This window comes from Schistocerca piceifrons, chromosome X (assembly GCF_021461385.2).
Source record: "Schistocerca piceifrons isolate TAMUIC-IGC-003096 chromosome X, iqSchPice1.1, whole genome shotgun sequence".
NCBI classification, from domain to species: domain Eukaryota; kingdom Metazoa; phylum Arthropoda; class Insecta; order Orthoptera; family Acrididae; genus Schistocerca; species Schistocerca piceifrons.
The window spans coordinates 316,955,701-316,975,260 of NC_060149.1; the positions used below are offsets into that span (position 1 = coordinate 316,955,701).

At 35.0% G+C, this 19,560-nt stretch overlaps 1 protein-coding gene across 1 annotated transcript in view; it reads right to left on the minus strand.

Annotated features, from left to right (window-relative positions):
* Positions 1-221: 221 nt before the first annotated feature.
* Positions 222-19,560, minus strand: part of LOC124722974 (fas apoptotic inhibitory molecule 1) — a 54,930-nt gene continuing 35,591 nt past the window's right edge. The window contains exons 4-6 of the mRNA XM_047248144.1: positions 19,235-19,457; positions 8,336-8,385; positions 222-602 (exon numbers count right to left, since the gene is read on the minus strand). Coding sequence (XP_047104100.1) covers positions 450-602; positions 8,336-8,385; positions 19,235-19,457 — 426 coding nt within the window. The 3' untranslated portion in view covers positions 222-449. The remainder of the gene's footprint in view (positions 603-8,335; positions 8,386-19,234; positions 19,458-19,560) is intronic.

Sequence of the window (19,560 nt, forward strand, 5' to 3'; positions counted from 1 at the left end):
TTCAAAGGAACGGACACCATGCATTCACAGAAGTCAATAGGACATTATCAAATTCTTTTTAAAAAGAAGTACATGCTCACACTAAGAGGAAATTGGTTATAAATGAATATATTCATACAAACTACTCATTTTATTTAAAACTGTGTTTAAAAGTGAATATACAAATTATATGCATTTACAACAACAGTTTGTTTCATAAGTACAATACATATATGTGCTGACATTTTTCATTTACTCACTGGCAGCAAAAGGCACATAATGGCAAGCATCTTTGTTTGTTTATTTGTGATTACAATTGTGTTGGTCATTTATATAATCAAGAAATTTTTATTACAAAATATTCACTTTACTTTCATACAATGAAGATGGTTCAGAAACAGTGACATTTAAGGGCACTTCTAGATTGACACTCAAACTGTAAGCTCAAAAACTAGTACATATCAGAAGCTTTACACAGAATTGTTTTCTTCAATAATATTCCCATCCACAAAAAGGATATGGACAATACCTTCTTTTCGTTTTCCACTTGTCACAGTCTTAATACATGCTGGTCTTCCTCCAAGATAAAAGAGTGTTTCACTGCCATCTTCTACAAATTCATGCTGAAAACATAAGGGTTTATGGAAAAACAGACTTCAAGAATTCACAGAAATTAATGTAATCCTGTGTGCTTCTATACTTTAATGCATGAACTGGATACCCTTGAGCCTTAGATTCACATCTTAATTAAGAAATTTTTATCATCTGGAATGTTGGGAACATTATTGTTTCTTTTATTTATTAGGGAACTGGTGTTGACTGATTCTCAATTCACTGCATAGTGTGACTCTTCAAGGTTAAGCTCAAATCCACTGTATTCAATGAAACTCATTCTTTGTGAGTAAAACATGACTTTGATATAATTAACACCCTAAGTTTGACAATATTATGAAAAGGATAGTTACTGCTCATGATATAGTGGAGATACTGAGTCACAGATAAGCACAACAAAAAGACTGTCAGAAAGTAAGCTTTTGGCCGACAAGGCCTTCATCATAAACAGAAAACATACACTGGCAAGGGCAGATTAAAGGGGGGAAGGGTGGAGGGGGGGGGGGGCAGAACGGGCAATCACCCCCTCCAAAAGTTGAAAATAAATTAAAATCAAATGGTAATTTTTGTAATCTGCAGCAAAGGTAAGTATGTGAATTTAGACTCTTGGTCAGTGGTTTTAGTCATTTAATTCAGTATTCCCTAAGCCGTCTTACTTGATGTACCCAAGAGAATGTACTACCTGTACCAGTGACTTGTGCTCCCCCTCCTGGTTGAATTGTGGGTACCAAATACTAGCAGGGCTTCCTGATCTGCCACAGCAGCATGCTTTACAATTATAATTTTCAAAATATAAATACAAATACATTTATGAACTAAAATGGCAAAAATATAGTTGTGGACAAATTAAGAACTACAGTTTTAAAAGTATTTTATTCTAATTTCAGTTTATTTGCTTTTAACTTGCTTATCATCTGTGTGTTAACAAAAGGCTTAAGAGCTTGTTGCTGTCCGTTAACAATTATATAAAAGACAAAAGTTACTTAGAAAAAGGTTGTGAATGCTACACATTTCAAGAAATTTAAAACTTTTTTGTCTAATATAAAACATATTTTTGCAATAATTTGATATTTTTAAGTATCAAAACAGCTTAAAACAGTAGTTTCTGAAGGTTTTTTCCTTAACTTTCAAGGCGAGTACCCCTGGGTCTTCTGTCTCTTCTAGGCAACTGCCCTCACTCACAAGACTTCTTTAATCTCCCCTTTACACACACACACACACACACACACACACACACACACACACACACACACACACACACACACACTAAATGTACAAGAGGAAATGGAATGCTTTTCAAAGGTACGTTGAAGAAATACCTGCTTGACCATCCACTGTACTCGTTAGATGACTTCTTTTCCAGAAGTAATGCCCTCCCTTAATAATAGATGTATTTAGTCTCTTAGTTATTAGATGGACGGTACAATCTTATGTTAATGTTATAGTTATAATGTTATATTGTGAATTGCTATACTAGTTAAATGACAGCTTGTAAATGAGAAAAAGTGATACTTATTAATATCTATATCATTGTATTATATTACTATTCTGTAGCATTAATTGTATTTGTACAATTGTATTGACACATTCCACATCCAGGCAAATCACTCGCATGTACGGATCCATGGAATACACATACCAAATAAATAAATAAAATAAATAAAATGTGTGTATGTGTGTTTGTGTGTTTTCTATTTCCAATGAAGGCCTTGTTGGTCAGAAGCTTACATTCTGACAGTCTTTTTGTTGCACCCATCTGCGACTAAGAATTTCCGCTATATGGTGAGTAGCAACTATCCTTTTCATAATATTGTCATAGTCCATCCTGAATTTTCCACTGTTTGAAATCATAAGTTTGTATTCCTGATGCAAGGGAACACTGTGGGATCTCAGTTTCCATATTTAGTATAAAGGAGTGTTGCTCGAGCAGTAGCATCTCTTTTAATTTGGCACTGTGAAATGGACTGCTCACCATCATGTCAAGTTTGACTCATTGTTCTTCCAGTTTTAATTAAAAGTTGATGCATTTAATCAAATATTGATGACTGAGTTATTACATTTATACAGTCAACTGTTCAGTGTCATTATTACAGCCCCTTTTGCCTACATGTGTCTTTTGTGCTAATTGATAATCACTGAGAGAACATCAACAGCTATTCGAAACATGTTCAGCACTACAACATCATATATGATATTTTTATATATTAAAAAGAGTATTAAGTTCCAACAAATGTGATTGGTACTAACACTAGGGTAGGCATCTAACCTGCAAACTGTATGTAACTGGGAGACAGTGACATCCATAATATAAATTGAAGACCTAAAATCTTTTCAGTATGTATACGGAAAAAAAAATATCAGTAACAGTTATGTACCAGTATGAGTCTACTGTGACTTAGAACACTTCACTGCAGGTACTGAAAGTGTCCAGAAGAATCCTCAGTTCTAATTCAAACACACTGTGTTTAACTGATAAGTCCATTATCTTACTTCACTACTTACTCTATCACATCAGACACATGATTGTAAATGACTTCTCCTTGTAAATTCTGTTGACAGTCACTTTGGCCAATAAACTTCCAGATTCATAATAATGTGGCACTGTAACTTAACTAAAATTTCCTTACTGCTAAATAGTGTCTCCTGTATGAGTTCTAAGAAATCTGTTCATCCCATTTCAGTATCTCTTACTGCCTCCATTTAGCTTGTCTACATTGGGTCCTAAGAGGAAGTGAATCTAGTATGCTTTGACTTTGTTCTAATACACTGTTGTTTGTTTGATGTTATCCTCACACAATGTTTTGTTAAAATTGAAGCCCTGTGGTGGACTCAACAGAAATTAATGAGTTTTAATTGACATATGATTTAGAATGATACAAAAAAATTAAATGATCAGAGTATTAACATGTCAAAAACGAGTATTTCACACCAAATGCTGACATAAGAAGTCCTACAGTTCTTGACATTGAGCCAGATGAGGTTTCAGTGTCTGAGGAACAGCATTGCATCTAACTTGGATCCTGAATGTTACACCTAAGTTCAACAGTATTGACTATTAGAGTAGCATCGTAAACAGGTCATTGAATGATTTAAAAAAAGCTCAAATGTATTAAATGGGGTGTTTTTTTGTGGGGCTGTGTGTCAGGGGATTGGAGAGCATGTGGAGGAGCAGATACATGCATGCCAGGCAAATAAGCTAGGTAGAGAAGATGAATTACTGAATATTGTTTGTAACACATGGATAAACACGTTTGTTGAAATAACAAGTGGGAACATTATGTTGAGCCTTGCAGTATCTCTGCTGGAGCCATACCTTTTGACAGCATGGACTGCTCATGACACTCAATGGTGCAAAAATTGTGAGTACCTATTTACTGCCTAAGAAGTACTCATCCCTCACTGTAATCCAAAGTGAACTGAAGCTCATTGGAAAAACTGATCTTCTGCCATTTGGTACATCACTGTACACATTGGCAAGTCTTTAATCTGTGCATAAAAATGTATGTAACAAATCTGATATAAAACCTAACAGCTGACCAACAATCACAGAGACTAAGTCTGAGTAATTTACTTAAAGCAGCAATAAACTTGGCCATCCATCAGCACAATAAGTGCAGCCATCTGTCCACACTAGTGACACTGTACAATGAAGAGGATTCCAGAGGAAGTGTTGTCTTCTGCTTGAGCTGTTCTGCCACTGAATCTACTCATGTTATAGCGTAAATGTCATGCAATGTAAACACAAAGCTGAAGATTCAAATCCACTCCTTTATTGATATTCTAAAAAACATTTCATCAGTACTGGTTGTGATGAAAGTATCAGTATGATGTAAGTTTAATATAATATTACTGTATTTCACTTACTAACTCACCAGTAACATATCAAAAATATTTTTTTGTGAAAGAGCTCGTGGCTATTTGTCCAGCTCAGACTACTTTCTGCTTGAGTGTTTGGCCACAATGCAGTAATTATTTATTTCATACAAAAATGCAACTATGTTATATCAGTAAACAACACTGTTAAAAAATGGTGATTTTTTAGCATTATGTATCACAATATTTGGACAGTCTCCCCCATTCCCACACCATCTGCTTCATCTTCATCTATATCTACAGTTGCATCTGTGTACATACTCCACAACCTACTGTAAGGTGCATGGTGGAGGTTACCCTGTACCACTACTCTTTTATTTCCTTTTCTGTTCCACTCGCAAATAGGGCGAGGGAAAAATAGCTGTCTGTATGCCTCCAAATGAGCACTAATCTCTCTAATCTTGTCTTCAAGATCCTTTCGTGAAATGCATGTTGGTGGCAGTAAGATTATTCTGCAGTCAGCCTCAAATACCAGTTCTCTAAATCTTCTCAGTAGTACTCCTTGAGAAGAATGTTACCTTCCCTCTATGATCCCCATTTGACTTCCCGAAGCATCTCCATAATACCTGCGTGTCATTTGAACCTATTGGTAACAAATCTAGCAGCCCACCTCTAAATTACTTCAATGGCTTCCTTTAATGGAACCTAGTACAAATCCCAAATACTCAAACAGTACTTAACAATACGTCACACTAGTGTCCTATATGTGGTCTCCTTTATAGGTGAACCAAACTTTCCTAAAGTTCTAGCAATAAACCAAAGTCAATGATTACCATTCCATACTAGGGTCCTTACATTCTCATTCCCTTTCATATTACTTTGTAATGCTAGACCTAGATATTTAATCGATGTGACTGTTTCAAGCAATGCACTACTAACACCATACTCAAACATCATGGTTTTTTTCCCTACTCATCTGCATTAACTTACATTTTTGTACATTTAGAGCTAACTGACATTCATCACATCAAGTATAAATTTTGTCCAAGTCATCCTGTATCCTTCTACAGTCACTCAATGATGATACCTTCCCATACACCACAGTAAACAGCCACAGACTGCTCCTTTCCCTGTCTGACAGGGTATATAAAATGTAACACCGGTCCTATCACACTTCCCTAGGTCACTCCTGACAATACCCTTGTCTCTGATGAACACCCCCCATTGAGAACAACATACTGGGTTGTGTTATTTAAGAAGTATTCAAGCCATTCACATACCTGGGAACCTATTCAGCATGCTTGTATGTTCATTAAGTCGGGAGTGTGGCACCACGTCAAATGCTTTATGGAAATTAGGAACATGGTATCCACCTGTTGCCCTTCATTCATGATTTGCAGAACCTCATGTGAGAAAAAGGCAATCTGAGTTTTGCACAAGTGATGATTTCTGAAACAATGCTAATTTTCAAACAGAAGCATTTCCCTCTCAAGGAAATTTATATTTGAACTGAGACTGTGTTCAAGGATTCTGCAGCAAACCAACATTAAAGATATTGCTCTGCAATGTTGCAGGTCCATTTTTTTAACTTTCTTATATACAGGTGTCATGTGTTCTTTTTTCTAGTCACTTGGGACTTTGTGCTGGGTGAGAGATTTGTGATAAATGCAAGTCATGTAAGGGACCAATGCTTTAGAGCACTGTTTGTAAAACCGAACTGGGATTACATCAGGGGCTGTCAACTTATGTGCTTTCAACTCTTTCAGTTGTTTCTCTACACCAGCAATAGTTATTACTGTATCCTCTGTACAGGAGTCTCTGTGATGGTCAAATGAAGGTATGTTTGTATGATTCCCCTGTGTGAATGATTTCTTAAATGCAAGATTTAAAACTCTGGCATTACTTTTGTGATCTTCTACTGCCACACTAGACTGGCCAACAAGTGACTGGATACAAGCCTTAGACTCACTTAGCAATTTTATGAAGGACCAGAATTTTCTGAGGTCAATAAGATCTATTGCTAAGGTATGACAGTGGTAGTTGTCATAAGCTTTGCACATTGATCTTTCTTCAGATGCACAAGTTTCTATTAACTTTTGCCTGCCATCATTTCTGCTTTCTCTTTTGAACCAAGTGTGCAACAACCTTTCGTTCCTCAGCATTTTTTAAAATTTTGTTTTTAAATCACGGTGGATTTTTTCCATCCATAATCTACTTACTCAGCACATGCTTCTCCAGAGTATGATGTACAATCCATTTAAACTTTGTACATAATTCTTCTACATCCATCATACTGAAACTAAATGCTGTCAATTCATTGTGATATCTGTACCTTTGTGTTCATATCTTGAGGTGGTGTAGAGCGCTGTGTATAAACCCCTCTCCAAGCTGTAGTTGTTTTAACTTTTTTTTATGAATGCACAGTGTAATGGAAATTTTTCACCACTAGCAGAATGTGCTTTAGGCAGTATGATGGTGACCACTGGCTGATTCAAAAGGGTTACTGCATTTTTGAAAAGCTTTTGTGATTATTGTTGGCAGAAAACTGAATAATATATTCACAAAGGTTGGCCATTAGTCACCAGACAAATTCTGTAACTTGGTCACACAGCATACATTGATGTTGATAAAATGCACTGATTTGTCATGTGATATTTTATAAGAAAATATTCAGTATTTTCTTACAGCCTTTTATGTATATACTGAACATCAACATTTAAAGAGTATGATATAGATGGAGTCATCCTCAGGTTGCAGCCATTAGTGTGGGATGCCTAGCTTTGAATAACTTTTATGTCTCTTATAATTTGCATGTCTTTTTCATTTACAAACAGTTATGTAATCATGCTGTTCACAAATAAGTGTCTGCTATTTCATCATCTTTACAGTTCATGGTTGTCATTGCTTGTTTAAAAAGGTTAACAGACAATAACAAACATCAATAAAGATGAATAAAATGGCCACATTAATGTGTATACAAAATAAGTATACCATTTTTTTGTTAACATTGTAACAGAATTAAAGATGAAGGCAAATGAAATGAAACATACAGGACAATGTACAATGTGGCTTTACTGAAATTGTAGTTCATATATGTGACACATCATGAATTACTGTGAGCCACGAATAGGTACCATGATGGCAATCCATTAGGATCAGTATTTGCTCAAGTATGTATAAATGTGAGAGCACTGTACACCAGTATTAAACTGAATGAGGTAGTGCATTTGTTAAGAAACTGACCTCAGTTCTGGTGGATGAAGACTCATGCTCTGCCTCACCATCATGATTTAATTTTCCTGTGGATTTCTTAAATCACTTTGGGCAAACAGTGGGATGATTCCATCAATAACAGCAAGATTAATCGCCTGTCTGCTCCTCATTAAACACATCTATATGTCTGTATATATAACACATTTTACCTACTATTAAACTGGTATATCCTATGTTATTGTAAAATTACCCTTGAAGAAATAAATTACATACTATAGGCTGCTACTGCAGTTATAAATATTCCCTTACTACAAAATGAAAATGCAGTTTGTGTTTTAAAATCTCTACTATACATTTCTTTCTATTCTAGAAGTATGTATGCACCAAACGATACAGAACTGTGCTGATAACATTTCTATAATAAAAGACCTATCTGAAAAATCTGAGACCTAAGATAAGGGTACCAAGAATGGATAAGATGTTCCTGTCATGGTGTGTAATGGCATCTGTATTGTAGACCGTTAAATATGTATTTATAAATTTTGAATGAAGCACACATATTCATGTAAACTGATGAAAATAAATTACAATTTTCTGTTAGTACTCAATTACTGCTGAAAACTAGAATATGGAAGTTAGAAGGCACTTATTGATAATTAAATTTTTAAAATAGTTCTGTACACAGAAAAACTGGAAATAAAGACAAAATATGACTTACAGTACATTCCAAATTCTCGCCATTTGCCCAAACATCTAGTGTACTTTTTTCTGAAAATAAATTAGGTTGTATTTGAAAAACATATTAGCAAAAACTAATTAGAGTACAAATCATAACTTTAAAATGCTACACTTCATTTAGTTGCAAGCAAAATACCTATAAAGTAAATGCAATAAACAGCAAAATGTACTCATAAACCAATTATATGTTGTTCTTGCTTATGGTACCAGGGTTGAAATCTACCCTCATGCTAATACAAGACCCATTAAATGTGAGTGAGCTATCAGCACAGATAATATAGTGCTTAAACAGCTGCATTAGAAATGTTTTATGTATTCATCATAAAGGCCTTTCTTGCAATATTAGGAGGCAAGTAAACCATTTTCATAGTACACGTGCTTCCATATATTTCACTTTTATAGAAAATAATATTATTGTTAGATGTGAGAGAAGCTGACAAAGTCTATGTACTATAAAATTGGATATCAGATAACCTACAGTAGCCTTGACTCACACCTTAGTACATATTTTATACTCAGAAAGAATACATACTCATAAATTTATAATTATCAAAGTATATCTAGATAAATTTAAACTCCTTTTATGAATGTACTCCTGTGGTTAATGTGTGTAGTTATGTGTCTTTTGCATCATGTATGTGGACCTGAAATTCTATATTTGTGTACATATACAGGGTGAATATTAATAAAACTGGCAACCTGCAGGGACAGACTCCTGACTGGTAATGCAGGAAAAAAGGTCCTATGAATATGTGCCCGGAAATGCACTGTTGCCACAGTAGATGGCGCTGACAAATGACAGCATGTTTTACAATTTCTCTGACCACATTCCATGTGTTCGTTGTGTCTTGCAGGGTGTGTGATTGACACAGAGTACTTTAAGCAGCAGAATGGTTTGTCAGTAAAGAGGACTGGTGACAGAAATCCCATAATTGTGATGGTCTGGTGCAAAAACCATCAACAAAATTCTTCCCTGTAGAGAGGATTCACCGCTGATAACCCTTGCACTCATTGCAGGTGATAAGGATATTAGAGGTTGTCATGCAGAATACACATAATTGTACTTTGGGTTAAACTATGTTAGCAGGCCACTTGCTTGGAGCTTGTACTAAGGTTTGTCTCAATGTCTTGTAGAACCTGGTCTTCTAAATCTAGTGTATGTACAATCCACCACCTCCCAGCATTTTCATCTGTCTGAAAGGACCCATGATCATACAAATGCCAAAAAAGGGGCTTGAAATGTTGAGTGATGTGATTAATGTCTGTGAGGGTACTTGTTTTGTTATAGCCATGCTGCCTCTCGACTATTTCCATCTGCTTGGCATGTTCTTGACATGAATACAACACCATTATGCTACTTGCAGTATGCTGTGTCAATCACACAGCCTGCAACACACAAGGAACACATAGCACATGGTCAGAGGAACTTTCATTCATCAGTGCCATCTTCGTGGCAGTGATGCATTTCTGAACATATGTTCATAGGACATTTTATCCCCCATTTCCAGCCAGGAATATGTCCCTGCAGTTTGTTGGTTTTTTTAATGTTCCTCCTGTATAACTAGAATATTTCTTACTTTACTAAAACCAATCAAGATGTTTCAATAACTTATCAGATACCATGTGTGGTGTCTGTCTGTCTGTATGTATGTATGTATGTACATAAAAATATGTTTTCTTATACTTACTTAAGTAGAATATTGTTCATTTTATTACAGTCAGTCAATGTGTGTTGATGAGAAAGCTACCAGACTAGACATAATATTACAACTTATATGTGCCTATATTTTGTAACTGAATATAAACTTGAAAAATTCTATGATTTCATATGTTTTGACAAGTCCTGCATCATGAATGTGATAAAATAGGAATAAGTAATTAAATACTTTTATTTTGCAGTGGCCTTCATGGAATGTAATTTTTGTGTGTGTGTGTGTGTGTGTGTGTGTGTGTGTGTGTGTGTGTGTGTGTATCATACATCTCTTATAAATTGCAGTACTTAAAAAAAATTAAGAATTTTCTATGTGACCCTGTTGTTATTCATTCTGTGTAAATGACCACAGAACTGTGATTAATGTGTTCTAATTGAATTTACATTTCCATTAAACTGATGAATTCTGTTTGATTGTTTTCTTCATCTGCGATTTTCCTCAAGATTTTTCTTCTTTGTTTATAATTTGTCATCTGCTACATAATATCATAGTTTCAAACAAGTATAGCACTTCTGTCTCAATCAGTGTTTCATAATATTATAGTTTTACCATTTTTATTGAGAAATTTCTATTATATGTGTTCAAGTGAGCTTATATGCCACTTGTAGTCTTGTAATTCTTTCTTTGTTAGAGCTTCTTGATGAACCCCTGCCAGTTTAATAATCTCAGCTGTTGTGTTGTGCTCTTGAGTCATAAGATTGCAGTTCTCCATGCTAGTTCATTTTGTGCAAGTGTCTTCATCTCACCATTAACTACAACAATTTTGTCCTTTGTTTCTTTTACTGTATGCTCCATGTACAGTTTTAGTAACAGGAGGAATACACTGCAACTGAAACTCTCAACAACCTCTGATTATTTCAGTTTATACAAATCCTGCCACCTTCATTTCCTATAATTTTCAAATTTCTTCAGCTATAATATGGATTTCATAATTATTAAATTATGATCTATGTCCAAATCAAGACCTGGAAATATTTTGCAGTTCGATATCTGGTTTTGAAATATCTCTCTTATCATTATATAATCTATATGGAACCTTATGGTGTCTCCAGGTCTCTTCCACATAAACAACTATCCTTCCATGATACTTAAACCAAGTGTTAAGCATTATTAAATTGTGCTCTTTGTTGAATTATAACTAGCAACTTATTCTTTGGTTCCTTTCTCCCATTTCATATCCTCTTACTATTTTTCTTCTCTTCCTTTGCCTACTATGAAATTAGAGTCCCCACTACACTTAAGTTTTCATCTTCCTTAGCATACTAAATAATTGATTTTATCTCATGTTACATTTTTTCAATCTCTTCATCATCTGCAGAGCTATTAAACATATATACTTGTACAATGGTGGTGGGTCATGGCTTTGTGCCTGTCTTGGCTGTGATGAACTACTTACTATGCTGTTCCCAGTAACTCACTTTCATTCCTGTTTTCTTATTCATTATCAGACCTACTCCTTCATTACCCCTATCTGATATTGTGTTGACAGCACTATACCAGTCTGACAAGGAATCCTGCTCTCCGTGTCACCACATTTCACTTATCTCCACTATATGTAACTTAAAATGATCCATTTTTGTTTCACATATCTACCCAGTAAAGTAATCTACAATTCCACACTCTGACCTGTAGAATGAGAAATCCATTTCATGGTCTATTTTACTTCCAGAATATTTTACCCAGGAAGCTGCAGTTCTTTGGAAAATGTAATAACTGTAGTTCCCCCTTGCTTTTAGCTGTCCACAGGACCAACATACTAAGAACTAATAGACTAATATTACAAGGCCAGATCAGTCAATCTTTGAGACAATAACTATTGCAGAGGATGACACCCCACTTCTCTAATCATATGTTAGTCCAGCCTCACCAAAGACACCACTCCATTGTGGATGTACCTAAGACATGGCTCTTTGTATAATTGAGACACTCGTTTAAATATTCATATTTGTCTATAAGGGAGATTTTTCCAAATGTGATGGCTGAAGGGTAATTCTTGAACCCCTTTTCTGCATACTGTATGAAATACTTCTCCTATGGAATTCTGGAGTTCAATCTTTGGTACTGTTTCATGAAGCTTCTATACTCATTGAACTTTATCTTGTTTATTGTTGGAGAAGATTGTAATTTCATCAGGAGATGCTAGCCAATGAAGATTAAAGCAGATTAGGAGACATCTGCCAATAGTTGAACCCTTACATTCATTTTGATATTTTCTAATTGCTTTCTCCTAAATTCTCTTTGTTTTTCAATAAGCTTGTGTAAAATGAATATTGAATTACCAGTGAAAAATGCTTTTCTAAAAGTCATTTTTTTAAGTAACTGTTAATAAATCAGTTATGAAGTGCCAAATACACTTATACTTCTATAGTTATTACAATGGGGTTTCTAGAATTTCTTGAATAATGATGGTTTCTGACAATTCTCCAAATTTTGATACAATTTTCTGCTTCCAATAAAACTTATAAAGCTATGATAGGCTGTTATATACATTTTCCCTGTATTTAATTAGTTCTGCATTAAAACCATTTAAACTAGTCTTTCATTATGCCAAATTATTTTTAAATAATTTATCCATTCTGCATAGTGTATTAATCATTTGTTTAGGACACAGCAGACTCATTTGAAATTAGTAACACAATTAATTTCAATAAAATTATAGCTAATGATATGGAGCAGTAGTCTAAAGTTAATTTTTTTCCTTTAAATGTGAAGCTATATTTACATAATAAAGTTGATGATTAGTGACACCCTGCTTAAATGATCAGTTGTTCTTTATGATTGCTTTCACTGAGTAGTAACATTTATGTATTGCATTATCATGTAAATCTTTCAGTAGACCTAACCTCATGTTCAGAATGTTCTTGTGTTTCAGGCTGTCAAAAATTTATGTTCCCTTATATTGGAAGAGTCTTGACATATAATTTTAATCAATGAACAGGAAGCATAAAGTTCAAGGATGCCCAAGTCCAGTGGCAAAGGGGGAGAGGGGGGGTACACTACCCTCCCCCCCCCCCCCCCACCACCACCCCTTCCAAACCCAGAGTAAGGTAAAAATATAGTGTAGTCAGAGTCAGGTGTTTTTCTTTCAGAAAAAAGATTTGAAAGTCAGTGTTATGCCGGTTTTTAATAGGATCAGAACTGGAAATTTTTTATGGTTACTTACGTCACCATTCACCTTCTCAAATATTAAAAAAATTCCATATTACATACCCCGAGTCTAGTCCCCTCCCCCACTCCTCCTTACAAACTATCATATGAGTGCCCTTGACAACATTGTCTTTATTTCTTGTGCTATATGAACAATCAAATAGATGTATAAGGTTGGGATTGTTAAAAGTTTTAGTTTTTTAAGTAATATTCAGCTAACGTATGTCTGATATGTCGTTTCTAGAGATTCAGTACACATGGTGTATTAATAGAGCATCCCACATAAAACTAAGTCATACCGTATTATTGATCAAAAATACTGTGGTGAGTAATTTTCCATGTGTCCATGTCAGTGGCACTGGACAATATTTGCAATACAAATGCACGGCTACATAACATACTTGAAAAGTACTCAGTATACATATTTCAGTTTAAATGATCTGGATTTACTTCTAAAAATATGACAGTTTCTACGTCTGCTATGTCTTTACTTGGTAGCTCATTTCAGTTTCCTTGCATTCTGACTATTAGTTTGTCCACTGTACCATATGTTTTTGACATGTCCACCTGGAACCATGTTTTTGAGTTATCAAGAGTGTTACATATGTAGTCAGAGATTTTATTCTGCTTCGCAGTTTCAATTAAATTCATCTATAGTATGAAAACTGTAAGAATTACTGTTATCTTTGATGTTATGATGCAGCAATATTGTACTCATTACTTATTGCTGGATTCTGGAACTTTTTAAGCTAGGCATGCCCTTTTCTCTGGAGGGAGCATTGTTTTGCTGTCTGGTATAACGCAACAATGCCGCAGTGGTAGTGGTCATGCACAACCTTGGTATGTGCAGTGGAGTTGTTGGGATTTTGGACAGAGCAATGACGTGCAGCTGCATCGCAGATAGACAGTATGAAGAAATTGGTAGAAAGTATAATTAAGACTTGAAAGGGTTATGCTGTTTTATAGGAGAAAATTACTAAGAGTAATTCAGTTATTTTGCTGACAGCCGCATGGAATTAGTTATGAGATTCATGGTTGAAGCAGTGTCATCTTTATGAATCAGTCACTTTCATGGAGGAATATATTGAGAGTAGAAAATAAATGTAAAGACTTCCGTGATCAGTGATTACCTATTTAAGTAATGTGGAAATGCGAGATAGCAATGGTTACTTCAGTATGAGTGTGAAATGAGCTTTTAGCTGTTAACACAACATTGGATGAATTTAGGTATTGTTAGTGAAGTGTGGTACATGTGAGAGGGACAATAAACCAAAGTAATTTGAGTTGTACTGTTATTATTTCAAAGTGTCATTTTCCATTTTTCTACTGAACATCTTTAATATCTGAAAAGTACAGGAGACACACATTTATACTGGGCACATGGTCAGCTTTATTTCATAACAAAGTGTGTTGTCTATGTAAAGCTGCTGTTCTTAAGTCTGATAGTGCAACTGCCATAAAAATTAATCTACGACAACTAGAGAAGCTTTACAAAACATAACTGATGTAAAATTGATGGGGACTGGCATTTAATTAAGATAGAAAAGGAAGAAAATATGACCAAGAATAGAGTCTCAAGGGACACCTTGTATCGCTTATTTGCTATTTTAAAGGATAATTTAGTGTATTCGAGAAGATAATTACTCTTATGTTACATAGGTATCATGTAAGTCACTGTAGTAAACTGTCCCTAATAGTATATTCATTTGTTTTGTGGGCTAGTGAGATGATGTTTACTAAATCAAAGCTCTTTGTGAGGCCATAGGAGATTCTTGTCACTGTATTAATCTTGCCTAGTGAGATACTTATACTGTCAACATAGTTATTTTTAGTGTCTATCTTGTAATCCCACCATATGTGTAAATGGATGTTGTCACATTATCGATATGCCATATTATACCTACATCTACCATGGTTAATGTGAGAAGGGAACAGCTCAGTGTCTCTGGCTAGCATGTCATGTGAGCCTATCAGGAAGCCAGTTCAAAGTCAAGTGGCTGCCGGCCCACTCTCACTTCTGTGTGCAAGTGAATCTGTTCACCCCCATGGCATACATACTCACAACGAATCTGTGCTACATTAGTTATTTGTTGGACTGTTTGCATTACAAATGGGCCTGGTTGGGCTCTGAGTATAGTGCCAACAGCCTGCCACTCTTCTGCTTCAGAGGACTGTGACACCATTATTTACCTAAGTGATTAATTTTCACCTCACATACGAGTGGTTTCCACCAACATAATTCTAGTTGTGGTACTATCTGTATTTATTTGTGGTCTTGGACAATTCACAGGATAAGCAACTCTCGTGAATGGAGTGTTATTTACTTTATGTTTCAGCATACTCAACATGAGTTAATAAATGACTTTTGTAACCTTAATTGGGTACTACAAAAGTCCACAGATTTTTTTCCTTGCAGGAAACCAAATTAGTTATTCAAAATAATCTTATATTTTACACTAAAATTTTGTATCTGGGTAGCAGCTAGTTTCTGAATAACTTTTAACAAGGGAGAAAGAAGAGAGATATGGTGATAATGTCCTCTACCTTCCCTTGGCCCTTTATTGAAGAGTGGTTTCAGTTCTGTATATTTTGATAAATCTAAGAAACAGCGTTGTTCAAAAAGCCACTTTATTACTGTAGCTGGTGGTTGACTTATTTTACGTGCTGATTTAAGTACTTTTGTGGGTATTCCATTATCAAATTCAGAAATTTTCTTTTTTAATGATAGTAAAAACTTTATATGTTCTCTGTTGAAATATTTCTGAATTTTGTGATAGCAGTATCAAAGTTGTCTTCATCAAACACACCCAGCACAGTGTATGTTGCTCACAGTTACATGGGAGATGCCACTTTTGAACCTCCCAACAGTGCATCACTGGGTGAGCTTGCTCTTATATCACCCACTGTTCCAATAGAGAGGTGCCTGCATACATGCCACCAGAGGATGCTAAATACACATGACCTCACTGCGTGTAACTCTGATTGTCTGGCTTGAATTTTGAGCAGCCACACTCAGAGCTTCACCCCAGAGGCTCAATGGCTCTACAGTCTTATTAACCTTAGTACAGAAGACTGCAGTGAGGAAAACACATTGCCATAGCACAATGTTACTGAATGTTACTATGTGTCAGTGACTTATCTGAGTGTATCACCAATGAAGACTACCCGTTTTTATGAACAACATGACTCTCACTCACTGTATATAGCTCAGCTTCACCGGAGGACCTACAGCTCTTTAAAGTTATGTGTATTTCCATTATTGTTGTTATGCGTTGCCTTTTTGGAAATGTCTCATTGCCTTTATTAGCAATATATAAATATTAGTCAATACATCAAAAATATACTTGAACTTTTCATCAGTCCCAAAGTGATTTAGTTTTTCTGGTAATACGCAACACTAAACTCTGATATAACATGTTTGAAAAACTCATTGAAACACTGTGGTGCTTCTTCAGGATTTATAATAGCATAATTTTCAATCTTAATCTCAGAAATTTTGCTGTTACCAGATTTTTCACCAAATTCAGATTTAATACTGACTCAATACCAATGACTTATTTTTATGTCTTAAAATTAAGCTATCATTTAACATTTGCTCTGCTGCCTTCACAGCTTCCTTAAATACAATTTATAATGTTTAACATGCACAATAAACACTTCATAGCTGAGTTGGCAACATGTCTGATAGTCATGTGGAGGACTTGGGTCGAATGTCTGGTACTGCCATGAATTTTTACTTGGTAGGAGGACTGGACTGGAGTTCACTCAGCCTTGTGATGTTAACTGAGGCAGTAACACAATGTGAAGTGGTATCTCCAAGGTCTGGAAAGCTGACAACAGCTGGGGGAACATGTGTGCTGACTCCATACACCTCCATACTGCATCAGAACGATGCCATATGGCAGAGGATAATATGACAGCTGCTTGGCATTGTGCAGTCCTTTGGACCTGATCATAGTGTTTAGATTTTCTTTTCCATAATATAATCAATAAAGGAAATGTGTCTTATATTTTAGTTTTATTTGTAACAGCCCTTTTGGAGCGCTTAAGATTTTTATGCCTTCACTGATCTATTTAAATTTGTTGTCAGTTTGCTATAGCAAGTTTTAGGTAGAAAGATTTTGTTGGGCACTTCTAAAGAATTAATTACAAACTTGTTAAACTGTTCACTATTTGAAATATTTTTGTCGTAGTGCCTTTCTGTTTTCTTTGACCTATAACGAGACACAATCAAATTTTCTTGATTGAGTTTCTTTTTCAAATAGTTTCACACACCCTATAATGCAATAACTACTCTGCTCATCACCCAGTTTTACCCAAAATATACTTCATAATGAAAAGAAATATATTTGTCTCCACAATCTTTTCAACATAATTGGCATTAAATATGATGTACAAATCAGGTGAAGAAGAACAGGAAAGAATTAACCATGAACCTACTGAGAAAAATCCTGATATATACATCTAGATGACTACTCCTCAAGCCATACTTAAGTGCTTGGCAGAGGGTTCACTGAATCGCCTTCCAGCTATTTCTCTTCTGTTTGACTCTCTCACACTGCATGGGAAAAACGAGCACTTAAATATTTCCACGCAAGCTTGGATTTATCTTATTTTCTTTTGATGATCATTTCTCTCTGAGGTGGGCATCAACAAAATATTTTTGTATTAAGAGAAGAAAGGTAATGACTGAAATTTCATGAAAAGATCTCACTGTAGCAAAAAACACCATTGTTTTTGCAATAATGTAAAGCAAGGTACCCTTAGAATTTTTTCATTGTCCTTTGTATGTTTAACCTGCAATGATTTAAGGCATCACAGAGCACCTAAATCAAGATATCAGATTTTGACTTGAACACCAGAACTAAGAAGCTCATAACTTAATTCCTGTTCCATTTTCATTAAATACTGTGGGTCAGTTTCCTGCATCATATCAACAGTGATCTTCCTCCCAAGTGTGTAACATGTGTTTTGCTTCACTATAAGCTACATGGAGTAATGTGGTCTTCACTTGTGTTGTTAGTTGATAAATATCTAGCCTGTTCATATGGAGTGACAAACCTATACAATAACATATGTGTGTGTTCTGCACTACTTTGTTTGACAATATTGTGAACCTACATAAGGAATGGCAGCACTGACCCTAACTATTCTCATTGCTAGACTTAATTTGCACTAAATACACAGGACAATGTAGATGTTATTCCCAATTAAAAGAATTTTCTTCATTGGTTTACTTCCATGCACTGTACATAATGACAGTGATCAAAATCACCTCTCATGATGGTAGATTTAAATTTTCCTCATCTCCATTTCTCACTGCAATTGTATTCCTGGATCAGAACAATGTTAAATGCATCTTGATGATTCAAATATGCATCTTGGTGATTCAAATAGATTTTCTGGTTGTAGGACTAAAAATCATTTGAAGTAACTGCACACTGAAAAAGGTTTAGACTACAATGGAACAATGTTTTCCAGTTTGATTAACACTTCTTCTAATGTGCTAACTAATAAATAGGAGTTCTCATAATACCATTCTGTTCCAAAATAAAAGTCTCTTCAAGTCAGCTTCCATGGTCCATCCATCTTGTTTTAAATGAATTTTTTTTGACAGAACTAAATTATATCCTTACTTCAAATGAGTTCACTGAGTTTGTGAAAACAATCAGTGTTCCAAAGGTTTTCTCATTTTTCTCTGCCAAATCTCAGTTTTCAGGATGCTTTTAATGAATTAAAAGTCAGCCTGTACAACAAAGAGAATATTAACAAGTTTTCATTTTTAAATTGGCAAAACTGTTCCACCATTTACAAGCTTATATTCTCAAACATGGATGACCAAAAGTGTACAGCTTTCCTCCTAGTCTCAGGACCATAGTTTTATAATACTGATAAATTCAACCAATTGATACCCAGAAAACCTGTGCAGTCACTGATATTAATGGTACAATATCACAATTTAGGTTTCTTTCAGTTGATTCAGTTGTTTAATTTTTAGTTTAATATATTTATTAACTTACCTAAAATAACTCTGAATGATCCACTTTCAAGCTCTACCAGCCATGTTTTTTTTGTTTTTCGTTGTATTTCTGTGAACTTTTGGTAGCTTTTGTCATTCACACAAAGCTCATAAGAAAAGGAAAATGCTCCAGCAGGCATAACTTTAAGCACGCATTTAGCATTTCCAATGTTGAATATTTCATCACCGACCAACTTAAACATCCAGTCACGGTGGATTATTTCCTATCAGGAAGAATAGATATAAATTATTTTCTTTTTTCCCCTATTCTTATTTGAAATTACAGAGAAAAGGGTACACAAATTAATTAAAGTAGGTCTACATGAA